This window comes from Clarias gariepinus, chromosome 1 (genome assembly GCF_024256425.1).
Source record: "Clarias gariepinus isolate MV-2021 ecotype Netherlands chromosome 1, CGAR_prim_01v2, whole genome shotgun sequence".
Lineage (NCBI taxonomy): Eukaryota > Metazoa > Chordata > Actinopteri > Siluriformes > Clariidae > Clarias > Clarias gariepinus.
Window position 1 is genome coordinate 16,013,041 of NC_071100.1, and position 13,390 is coordinate 16,026,430.

General features: G+C 33.4%; 1 protein-coding gene across 4 annotated transcripts in view; it reads right to left on the minus strand.

Moving 5' to 3' along the window:
• The window catches only part of LOC128522413 (carcinoembryonic antigen-related cell adhesion molecule 5-like), a 29,824-nt gene that overhangs the window by 7,416 nt on the left and 9,018 nt on the right, over positions 1-13,390 (minus strand). For 2 of the 4 annotated variants that reach the window (XM_053495606.1, XM_053495607.1), the window contains exons 4-7: positions 12,700-12,957; positions 8,322-8,588; positions 7,753-8,022; positions 5,236-5,529 (exon numbers count right to left, since the gene is read on the minus strand). In XM_053495606.1, coding sequence (XP_053351581.1) covers positions 5,236-5,529; positions 7,753-8,022; positions 8,322-8,588; positions 12,700-12,957 — 1,089 coding nt within the window. The remainder of the gene's footprint in view (positions 1-5,235; positions 5,530-7,752; positions 8,023-8,321; positions 8,589-12,699; positions 12,958-13,390) is intronic. The other 2 variants (XM_053495608.1, XM_053495609.1) reach the window with 2 other exon arrangements.

Below are 13,390 nucleotides of genomic sequence, written 5' to 3' on the forward strand. Positions count from 1 at the left end.
GAGTAAAACATCTTATTAATATCAATGCTGGTATCTTCTTATTTATTACTCTTTCAGTATAAGATAGAAAGTTACAATATTCACAACTATTTACTTAAAAGAGAAGGAGAGACCAAAGACACTATATAATTCCTACATGATTATTCTGTTCATTCACATTGTAATAACCTTTACAGTAGTATTGAATACAGTGAAGATTTACATACAGTACATTTAATATCACAATTTTCATCACAATTTTCAATTTTATTCTAAGTAAATAAAAAAAAAAGTCTGAAAGCCGTTCTCTTTAAATAGTGCTCAGATAGCCCTCAGTCTTGCCGTACAAAGCTGATACATTGTTTTGTTTTATACACATCTATCTTCTAATGAATAAAACTAAATGACAAAAATATCTTCATGGATTATTTAATTATTTACAATTTGTAAGTTGACGAAGAAATTTCCCAGTTATTTTATATGCTTTATACAGTATTGTCATTCTAAAATAAAAAATAAATAGTTACTTACTTACCTACCTATGTAAATATGCAAAAAACTTTTTTTTAACAATTATACACTTAATTATTGTCTTTTTTTCCCTAAAATGTATTATAATAAGTTGTGGGGCTTTATTTCTGCAGCCAGTGTTTCCAAAAGCGAGCTCACTGACAGCAGTGGAGTGTTTATCATACTGAATTTTATTCAAAATACACATCTACACTTTTCTCTACACTGTTAATACAGCCAATATGTAAAATAAAACCCACTCACCTGATACAGTCAGTGTAACAGCAGCACTGGTCTCTGTGTATTTTGGGTCTGATGACTTTGTTCCTTTACATGTATAATCACCTTTATTAGACTCTTTAACGTCAGTGATTGTGTATGTTTTATCTCCTGCAGCATCACTGAGTTCTTTATTATCTCTATACCAGTTATACTGCCAGGATCCTCCAGTCTGTATCTTACATGTGAGAGTGACTCTTTCCCCAATGAACACACTCTCAGCAGGCTGTACTTTCACTACAGGCTGCGGTCTCGCTAGCGAAATATAATAAACATCTTGTAAAAATATATTGCATCTCAACTTCATTTAATATTTGTATGAATATAATTACACAGCTATGATTTTATTCAGATTTAAAAAAAAAATCATTTAAATGCCTTAAATTAATTAAGAACTTTTTTTTTCTCAATGTTGAATTAAATCCTTATGGTGTTTCTATAGGTTCAGATAGACTTGCACGAACACTGAATGTGTTAAATCATGACTGGGGATTTTACTGTGCAGTAGGCTTAATTTAAATTTTGTAGTGAAAAAGTAGAAATCATGACGTACCTCTCACTGTGATCGTGGCTGGATCACTGAACTCTGACATGTAGTTTCCCTTGTGTGCTTTACAGTAGTATGTTGTTTGTCCTTCATTAGAGATTGTCACACTGAGTGTGTTACTGTGTGTATCTACAGATGTCAGATGTCTTGATTGCTGATGATCATACCAGAGAAAAGTCCATCCAGTAGACTGTAGATCACAGCTCAGAGTAACTCTGTCTCCAGTGTAGATGGAGCTCTGAGGATTCACTCTCACAGTCGGTTTGGGTTTTTCTATTAATGTGAAATTATAAAGGTATTAGAGCTGCTTTTACGTTTAAAGAATAAACAGTAGTTTAATATTTGTGCATAATTTTATATTTCTGTACAGAGTTTACTGTAAGAGATTACAGTGATGTAATTCATTTTATATTTTAAAATTGCCTACACAAGTGTATACACTGTAAAAAATGAACATGGCTACCTGTTACATGTACTAAAATGTAATATGTGTTTTGGACATAGTAATTTCATGTTTCCAAGATGAACATGAATAAATTATGTTGTATTCGCATGAAATTCAACAACTTAACATGTATTAGATTCAATCATGTTGAGATAAACCAAAGAGATCTTGTCACTATGAAAACCGGAAATATCAAAGCAAACATCGCGAGAAGAGAACAACGTTAAGGAGACAAACATTTGGCGGGCGTGTGGAAAAGGTAAGCAGGAATTAATTCCCATGTTTCTAAATAGAAACAAAATACTGAACATAAATGTCACCTGCGGTTTAGCGATGTTTAGTCACGTTATTTTGGTTTAAGCTATTTCTTGTATTTTTAATCACACTTAAAATACTGATGGTTATATGCGCGTGCTTAATCTCTCGTTTCGGTCTGTTCTCATGAGTTGTGAAGCGATTGGAATAAAGTATAAAAAATTAAATTAGCAAATGAAAAATATCATGAATTTTAATTGAATATCTATCTCTACATTTTTTCACAGCAGTTTGTGACTGAAAAGTGTCCTGTCTGCATCTGACTTCAGGAGTTTCCTGACCAACCGTACTGTATCTAACGGTCATATTAAAAAAGTCATAACGTACAGTTATAAAGTACAAAACGTTTCTGTTGGTGTATAATTTTTTTTTCTTTGATTAATACTTATTTGTAGAGTTTTTTTTGGTGTACGTTGCTGCTGGTGTAAAACAGGGTTTTTATTAAATATAAAATGAAAATCTCTGTTTTATCACGTTTGTCTTATGATTCCTTCCTTCACAGAATTCTGTTGACCAGGGCTTGAAATTTAAATTTACCTGAGTTGGATCAACTTAATTTACAGCTGAAAAATTTGTTGTACCAACTCTATTTATTTATGTTAAATTATGTTGGGCGCAGCTGTAGTAAATAAGTTAAATGAACCTAATAAAATTAATTAGACTGATAGATTTTTTAATTAAAATTACATTAAACATTTGAATAATGTAAGCACTAAGAAATTGTTAGACTTTTAAATGATAATGGAGTATAATAGACATAATTCAATTACATTCATTCAATTCAATTTTGTTTGAATAGCGCTTTTAGCAATTTTCATTGCCGCAAAGCAGCTTTACACAATCAAAAGAATTATATTACATTACATATATTACATTACAATTGCACAATCAATTGCTATTACAGTAAATGATAAAGATTATGTTAAGTCAACATGATTCTTTCACACACGTTTAACATGAATGAAATACTTTGGTTTAGGAGGGAAAAATTTAGTAATTTGGCCACATTTTGATAATTGTGGGACCGATGTACACATTAAAATCAAGTAAATTCAAAGGATTATTTTTTTCAGTGTAGATCTCTGTAATAAGCTTGTGAAATACCTTTTCCATATGATGCTTTATAAATTCTAAATCATGTTGATTTTCATGTTGAGTTTAATATAAAGGTCAATTATTTTTTAACAATAAAATGAATAGTTGAGAAAAATTTGTCAAATCAATCAGAAAAGCTTATTGATTATAAATAGTTATGATTCATTTCAATTTAAAATTACATGGTTACTTTAAAATATGAAAGTGAAAAAGTAAATAATCAGAAAAGAATCTACAGAAAATATTATAATAATATTTGCATGCATATGAACTTGAGTAACATCCGATTTTCAATCCATAGGGTTTAATATGATGTTGGTCCCACCCCCTTTTCAGCTATAACAGCTTTAACTCTTCTGGAAAGGCTTTCCACAAGGATAAGGAGTGTGACACACGCATTTGTGAGGTCAACCACTGATGTTGGTCAAGAAGGCCTGGCTCGCAGTCTCCGCTTTAATTCATCCCAAAGGTGTTGTATCAGGTTGAGGTCAGGACTCTGTGTCAGCCAGTCAAGTTCTTCTATACCGAACTTACTCATTCATATTTTTATGGACTTTGCTTTGTCCACTGGTGCGCAGCCATGTTGGAACTGGTGTGGGGTTATTTTTCAGGAGTTAGATTCGGCCCCTGCAGTAAAAGGAATCTTAATGCTTCAGTATACCAGGTCATTTTAGACATTTTATACAATGCTTCCAACATTGTGTAAACAGTTTGGGGACAACCCCCTCCCGTTCCATCATCACTGCGCAACAGTGCACAAAACAACTGCAAAGGGGGGCCAACATCATATTAAACTCTATGGATTAAGAATTGGAGAATTGGATTTTACTTAAGTTCATATACATGTGACAGCAAGCAAGCAAATACTTTTGGAAATATAGTGTACATACGTAGCAAGATAAACTCACACACTCACCTGATACAAAGAGCATAACAGGATCACTCATCTGTGAGCTCTTAGAGTCACCTCGCCTCCCTTTGCAGGTGTATTTACCACTGGAATTAATTGTGTCTGTAAACTCCTGTGCTGTGTGGTGTAGCTGTGTGTTATCATTCTTATACCAGTCGTACGTCCACTCGGTGTCTCCTCCTGTCTGCATGTCACATCTGAAAGTCACTCTCTCTCCACTGAAAACCCGTGTATCAGGGTGTATAATCACCACAGGTTTAGGACTCTCTGTAAGATTTTTAAATTTAATACAGAATTTATGAAATCTTTAAAGTATAAATATAGTTTGCTCACATGTAAATGATTAAACTTTGTCAGACAACAGTTCCTACTGATGAAATAAATAAAGATCACAATTTTAAATAAAGACACACCACTAAAAATAATCAGGTTACTGTACTGAAAATTCACACTTTCTACACTATTTATTTATGTCTCAATTACAATGTGTTGCCTATGATGTTTTTTCTTTATAGGATCTATATAAATGCTGAATGTCAACAAGGGAAAAAGAAACTGACTATAATATATACAGAGCTGTGCTAGTAAAACACTGACTGAGTACAATTTGATCACCTTTTTACTTTAAGTTTCTTGATAATTTAGCTAAAAGAGTTTGTAGGAAGAAGTGTTGAATAAAATATTATTTATTTTTGTTATATTGTGACCCTCAAAAAAAAAAAATTCTTGCATTTAAAACACCTACTAAAACTCTCTTACTATATACAGTGCCATGAAAATTATTTGCCCATTTTTTCCCTTTTTTTGTGATATTTGTCACATTTTTTTATTTCATACAAGGTAATGTGATTCTTCACTGTAAATGTAAAACGATTCAAAAGACGTAAATGTGTAAATTAATAATAATGACTTTCATATGCTAATATGCTATAGTTATATGTGGATCTTTAATGCACACATGCAAATGTGACCTATTATCATGCCCTATAGAGTATTCGGATATATTTCATGTTGAGTATATTGAGACGTGTAAAGTACATCTTAAACAGTGTGCTTGTTATAAATATGTTTGTGTAGGATTTATACTTATTTAGAATTTCTTTAGTAGATAGAAGGTTGTAGACACAGGCACTTGACAAAAGGTCTCTTACTCACCAGTAACATTTACCCAGAGTGCATCACTGTAGTGTGTGTAGTGGACTGGGTTTCTTCTTTCAGCTCTGCACCTGTACTGACCTCCATCAGAGACACTAACTGATCTGATGGTGTAGGAATGGTCATGTTTGGTGGTGAAGGAACGGTAGTCTGCTTCTTTCTCAGATTTCTTTGTCTGTTTGAGCCAGTTAAACGTCCACCCATCAGACTGCGGCTTCAGTCTACAGTACAGAGTCACTGAGTCTCCAGTCAGTGCAGCTCCTTTAAGGTTTGATGTGAGCTCTGGTTTATTTTCTGTTAAAAGTAAAACTCAGTTCAAGATCCAACGTAGTTTTGAACCATAATAAATCATTAGTAGTATAACAATATTAATGTTTCTGTGATGACACTGGTTTTAGATCTTCACCTACTCTGCATTGATTGTGCAATTTTTATCTTGACAAATGATGAGAATAAAAATTGTAATAATAAACTACTAACATAATAATATTATAATAATAATATTAATATAATAATATAATAACTGCTACATGATTTTGCAGATTATCCGCCTCTATACCACCTGCATATTAATACAACATGCACCACTACACATGCACACATACTGTACTACTAAAACTACATGAACACAGTAGAAAATTCTGTTCACTTAGTAGAGGGTCCACACTGTAAACCCTAATGTTGTCTTTACTTATACAATCAAGTAATGTTGACTAAACATTACTTAAAATTTTGCATTTTAGACCCATCACTTAAAAATATAAGTTCATTTAACTTATTTACCATCAAAATGCATAAACTTAAGATTTCAAGTGTTGTGAACTCAAAATCATGATTAATCCTTTGGGGGAAAAAGCATTTTCAAAAGGTCAATTTTCACAAATGTGAATGTGGCGTGGGCGGGGCGGTGGCTGACGACCAGCATGCTTTGCGGGGATGTCGGTGTGTTCACCATGTTGGGGAAGGGTGTTTGGGTTAGTGGCTTCGGCCCTGTTTGTGTGTGGGTAAGGGGTGAAGGGTGAAATGTGCTCCGGTTCATGCTAAGGCTGAATTGGATGGTGGTTCCTGTGTGAATGTGCTGCTCATGCTGTACATGCTGTGTGCCTAATAAAATACTCTCCAACATTCTTTCTGGTGGAAAATTGTGGCATTTTGTCAATAAAAAAAATCTAAGCTTAAAAATGCTGTTTATTGTTTTATTTCAGTTCGGTGTGCACAAAGCTTGCAGTCAAATGTAAGAACATTGTTTAACAGGTTTAAGTTACATTTTCAGGCTGAGTTAACTTAAATATATAAGTACACTTAAAAAAAAATTATACCAAGTGAACGCAATTTTTTAAGTACATTAAATAAGTGCTAAGTTTGTTGAACTAAATGATTTAAGTACAGTCTACAAAACCGCCAAGTTAAATAAACTTAAATATGCAAGTTTTGGAAGATTCCATTACTCAATTAAATTGAGGCAACGAGTTTACTCAATCAAATTAGTCCAATTAACTTATTAGGGTTTTCAGTGCAAATAATTTTTTAATTTTCCAGTGAACCTTATTTACACAGAAGTTCCTCAGTCCTTCGTTTATGTACTGTAATTGCAGCATTATGCAAGCTGTACATCATATTAGGGGTAAATCGATATTGCCAAATGACTATTTGAAATACTGTAGTTGCAGTATAATCAAGCAATAATTTTCAAAAAAATATTTTTCTTGCATTTAAAACGCCTACTAAGATGTGAATTACTATTGACTACACTAATCACCTCTACAGAGTAAAACATCTTATTAATATCAATGCTGGTATCTTCTTATTTATTACTCTTTCAGTATAAGATAGAAAGTTACAATATTCACAACTATTTACTTAAAAGAGAAGGAGAGACCAAAGACACTATATAATCCCTACATGATTATTCTGTTCATTCACATTTTAATACCTTTACAGTAATATTGAATACAGTGAAGATTTACATACAGTACATTTAATATCACAATTTTCATCACAATTTTCAATTTTATTCTAAGTAAATAAAAAAAAAAGTCTGAAAGCCGTTCTCTTTTAATAGTGCTTAGATAGCCCTCAGTCTTGCCGTACAAAGCTGGTACATTATTTTGTTTTATACACATCTATCTTCTATTAAACAAAGCTGAATGACAAAAATATCTTGATAGATTATTTGATTATTTTAAATTGTAAGTTGACAAAGAAAATTCTCAATTATTTATATGCTTTATACAGTATTGTCATTCTAAAATAAAAAAGGAATAGTTACTTACCTACCTACTTATGTAAATATGCAAAAAAACTTTTTTTTAACAATTATACACTTAATTATTGTCTTTTTTTCCCTAAAATGTATTATAATAAGTTGTGGGTCTTTATTTCTGCAGCCAGTGTTTCCAAAAGCGAGCTCACTGACAGCAGTGGAGTGTTTATCATACTGAATTTTATTCAAAATACACATCTACACTTTTCTCTACACTGTTAATACAGCCAATATGTAAAATAAAACCCACTCACCTGATACAGTCAGTGTAACAGCAGCACTGGTCTCTGTGTATTTTGGGTCTGATGACTTTGTTCCTTTACATGTATAATCACCTTTATTAGACTCTTTAACATCAGTGATTGTGTATGTTTTATCTCCTGCAGCATCACTGAGTTCTTTATTATCTCTATACCAGTGGTACTGCCAGGATCCTCCAGTCTGTATCTCACATGTGAGAGTGACTCTTTCCCCAATGAACACACTCTCAGCAGGCTGTACTTTCACTACAGGCTGCGGTCTCGCTAGCGAAATATAATAAACATCTTGTAAAAATATATTGCATCTCAACTTCATTTAATATTTGTATGAATATAATTACACAGCTATGATTTTATTCAGATTTCTTTTAAAAAAATCATTTAAATGCCTTAAATTAATTAAGAACTTTTTTTTCTCAATGTTGAATTAAGTCCTTATGGTGTTTCTATAGGTTCAGATAGACTTGCACGAACACTGAATGTGTTAAATCATGACTGGGGATTTTACTGTGCAGTAGTCTTAATTTAAATTTTGTAGTGAAAAAGTAGAAATCATGACGTACCTCTCACTGTGATCGTGGCTGGATCACTGAACTCTGACATGTAGTTTCTCCTGTGTGCTTTACAGTAGTATGTTGTTTGTCCTTCATTAGAGATTGTCACACTGAGTGTGTTACTGTGTGTATCTACAGATGTCAGATGTCTTGATTGCTGATGATCATACCAGAGAAAAGTCCATCCAGTAGACTGTAGATCACAGCTCAGAGTAACTCTGTCTCCAGTGTAGATGGAGCTCTGAGGATTCACTCTCACAGTCGGTTTGGGTTTTTCTATTAATGTGAAATTATAAAGGTATTAGAGCTGCTTTTACGTTTAAAGAATAAACAGTAGTTTAATATTTGTGCATAATTTTATATTTCTGTACAGAGTTTACTGTAAGAGATTACAGTGATGTAATTCATTTTATATTTTAAAATTGCCTACACAAGTGTATACACTGTAAAAAATGAACATGGCTACCTGTTACATGTACTAAAATGTAATATGTGTTTTGGACATAGTAATTTCATGTTTCCAAGATGAACATGAATAAATTATGTTGTATTCGCATGAAATTCAACAACTTAACATGTATTAGATTCAATCATGTTGAGATAAACCAAAGAGATCTTATCACTATGAAAACCGGAAATATCAAAGCAAACATCGCGAGAAGAGAACAACATTAAGGAGACAAACATTTGGCGGGCGTGTGGAAAAGGTAAGCAGGAATTAATTCCCATGTTTCTAAATAGAAACGAAATACTGAACAAAAATGTCACCTGTGGTTTAGCGATGTTTAGTCACGTTATTTTGGTTTAAGCTATTTCTTGTATTTTTAATCACACTTAAAATACTCATGGTTATATGCGCGTGCTTAATCTCTCGTTTCGGTCTGTTCTCATGAGTTGTGAAGCGATTGGAACAAAGTATAAAAACTTAAATTAGCAAATGAAAAATATCATGAATTTTAATTGAATATCTATCTCTACATTTTTTCACAGCAGTTTGTGACTGAAAAGTGTCCTGTCTGCATCTGACTTCAGGAGTTTCCTGACCAACCGTACTGTATCTAACGGTCATATTAAAAAAGTCATAACGTACAGTTATAAAGTACAAAACGTTTCTGTTGGTGTATAATTTTTTTTTCTTTGATTAATACTTATTTGTAGAGTTTTTTTGGTGTACGTTGCTGCTGGTGTAAAACAGGGTTTTTATTAAATATAAAATGAAAATCTCTGTTTTATCACGTTTGTCTTATGATTCCTTCCTTCACAGAATTCTGTTGACCAGGGCTTGAAATTTAAATTTACCTGAGTTGGATCAACTTAATTTACAAATGAAAAATTTGTTGTACCAACTCTATTTATTTATGTTAAATTATGTTGGGCGCAGCTGTAGTAAATAAGTTAAATGAACCTAATAAAATTAATTAGACTGATAGATTTTTTTAATTAAAATTACATTAAACATTTGAATAATGTTAGCACTAAGAAATTGTTAGACTTTTAAATGATAATGGAGTATAATAGACATAATTCAATTACATTCATTCAATTCAATTTTGTTTGAATAGCGCTTTTAGCAATTTTCATTGCCGCAAAGCAGCTTTACACAATCAAAAGAATTATATTACATTACATATATTACATTACAATTGCACAATCAATTGCTATTACAGTAAATGATAAAGATTATGTTAAGTCAACATGATTCTTTCACACACGTTTAACATGAATGAAATACTTTGGTTTAGGAGGGAAAAATTTAGTAATTTGGCCACATTTTGATAATTGTGGGACCGATGTACACATTAAAATCAAGTAAATTCAAAGGATTATTTTTTTCAGTGTAGATCTCTGTAATAAGCTTGTGAAATAACTTTTCCATATGATGCTTTATAAATTCTAAATCATGTTGATTTTTGCGGGTAAAATAATGTGTTTATTATAAAGGTCAATAATTTTTTAACAATAAAATGAATAGTTGAGAAGAATTTGTCAAATCAATCAGAAAAGCTTATAAATAGTTATGATTCATTACAATTTAAAATTACATGGTTACTTTAAAATAGGAAAGTGAAAAAGTAAATAATCAGAAAAGAATCTACAGAAAATATTATAATAATATTTGCATGCATATGAACTTGAGTAACATCCAATTTTCAATCCATAGGGTTTAATATGATGTTGGTCCCACCCCTTTTTCAGCTATAACAGCTTTAACTCTTCTGGAAAGGCTTTCCACAAGGATTAGGAGTGTGAGACACGCATTTGTGAGGTCAACCACTGATGTTGGTCAAGAAGGCCTGGCTCACAGTCTGCGCTCTAATTCATCCCAAAGGTGTCGTATCAGGTTGAGGTCAGGACTCTTTGTCAGCCAGTCAAGTTCTTCTACACCAAACTTACTCATTCATATTTTTATGGACTTTGCTTTGTCCACTGGTGCGCAGCCATGTTGGAACTGGTGTGGGGTTATTTTTCAGGAGTTAGATTCGGCCCCTGCAGTAAAAGGAATCTTAATGCTTCAGTATACCAGGTCATTTTAGACATTTTATACAATGCTCCCAACAGTGTGTAAACAGTTTGGGGACAACCCCCTCCCGTTCCATCATCACTGCGCAACAGTGCACGAAAACAACTGCAAAGGGGGGCCAACATCATATTAAACTCTATGGATTAAAAATTGGAGAATTGGATTTTACTTAAGTTCATATACAGTGGTGTGAAAAACTATTTGCCCCCTTTCTGATTTCTTATTCTTTTGCATGTTTGTCACACAAAATTTTTCTGATCATCAAACACATATAACAATTAGTCAAAGATAACACAAAATGCAGTTTTTAAATGATGGTTTTTATTATTTAGGGAGAAAAAAAATCCAAACTAAAAAGACCCTGTGTGAAAAAGTAATTGCCCCCTGAACCTAATAACTGGTTAGGCCACCCTTAGCAGCAAAAACTGCAATCAAGTGTTTGCGATAAATTGCAACGAGTCTTTTACAGCGCTCTGGAGGAATTTTGGCCCACTCATCTTTGCAGAATTGTTGTAATTCAGCTTTATTTGAGGGTTTTCTAGCATGAACCGCCTTTTTAAGGTCATGCCACAACATCTCAATAGGATTCAGGTCAGGACTTTGACTAGGCCACTCCAAAGTCTTCATTTTGTTTTTCTTCAGCCATTCAGAGGTGGATTTGCTGGTGTGTTTTGGGTCATTGTCATGCTGCAGCACCCAAGATCGCTTCAGTTTGAGTTGACGAACAGATGGCCGGACATTCTCCTTCAGGATTTTTTGGTAGACAGTAGAATTCATGGTTCCATCTATTACAGCAAGCCTTCCAGGTCCTGAAGCAGCAAAACAACCCCAGACCATCACACTACCACCATATTTTATTGTTGGTATGATGTTCTTTTTCTGAAATGCTGTTTTACTTTTCCGCCAGATGTAACGGGACACGCACCTTCCAAAAAGTTCAACTTTTGTCTCGTCGGTCCACAATGTATTTTTCCAAAAGTCTTGGCAATCATTGAGATGTTTTTTAGCAAAATTGAGACGAGCCTTAATGTTCTTTTTGCTTAAAAGTGATTTGTGCCTTGGAAATCTGCCATGCAGGCCGTTTTTGCCCAGTCTCTTTCTTATGGTGGAGTCGTGAATACTGACCTTAATTGAGGCAAGTGAGGCCTGCAGTTCTTTAGATGTTGTCCTGGGGTCTTTTGTGGCTTCTCGGATGAGTTGTCTCTGCGCACTTGGGGTAATTTTGGTCGGCCGGCCACTCCTGGGAAGGTTCACCACTGTTCCCTTGTTTTTGCTATTTGTGGATAATGGCTCTCACTGTGGTTCGCTGGAGTCCCAAAGCTTTAGAAATGGCCTTATAACCCTTACCAGACTGATAGATCTCAATTACTTTTGTTCTCATTTGTTCCTGATTTTCTTTGGATCTTGGCATGATGTCTAGCTTTTGAGGTGCTTTTGGTCTACTTTTCTGTGTCAGGTAGCTCCTATTTAAGTGATTTCTTGATTGAAACAGGTGTGGCAGTAATCAGGCCTGGGGGTGACTACAGAAATTGAACTCAGGTGTGATAACCCACAGTTAAGTTATTTTTTAACAAGGGGGGCAATCACTTTTTTACACAGGGCCATGTAGATTTGGAGTTTTTTTTCTCCCTTAATAACGTAAACCTTCATTTAAAAACTGCATTTTGTGTTCAATTATGTTATCTTTGACTAATAGTTAACGGTTTTTGATGAGCAGAAACATTTAAGTGTGACAAACATGCAAAAGAATAAGAAATCAGGAAGGGGGGAAATAGTTTTTCACACCACTGTACATGTGACAGCAAGCAAGCAAATACTTTTGGCACTATAGTGTACATAAGTAGGAAGATAAACTCACACACTCACCTGATACAAAGAGCATAACAGGATCACTCATCTGTGAGCTCTTTGAGTCACCTTGCCTTCCTCTGCAGGTGTATTTACCACTGAAATCAATTGTGTCTGTAAACTCCTGTGCTGTGTTCTGTAGCTGTGTGTTATTCTTATACCAGCTGTACGTCCACTTGGTGTCTCCTCCTGTCTGCATGTTACATCTGAAAGTCACGCTCTCTCCTTTGAACACCCATGTATCAGGGTTTATAATAACCACAGGTTTAGGACTCTCTGTAAGATTTTTAAATTGAATACAGAATTTATAAAAATTTTTAAAGTATAAATATAGTTTGCTCACATGTAAATGATTAAACTTTGTCAGACAACAGTTCCTACTGATGAAATAAATGAAGATCACAATTTTAAATAAAGACACACCACTAAAAATAATCAGGTTACTGTTCACATGTTCTACACTATTCATTCATGTCTCAATTACAATGTGTTGCCTATTATGTGTTTTCTTCATAAGATCTATATAAATGCTGAATTTCAACAAGGGAAAAAGAAATTGACTATAATATATACAGAGCTGTGCTAGCAAAACACTGACTGAGTACAATTTGATCACCTTTTTTACTTTAAGTTTCTTGATAATTTAGCTAAAAGAGTTTGTAGAAAGCAGTGTAAAACAAAACATTATTTCTTTCACATACTTATATAT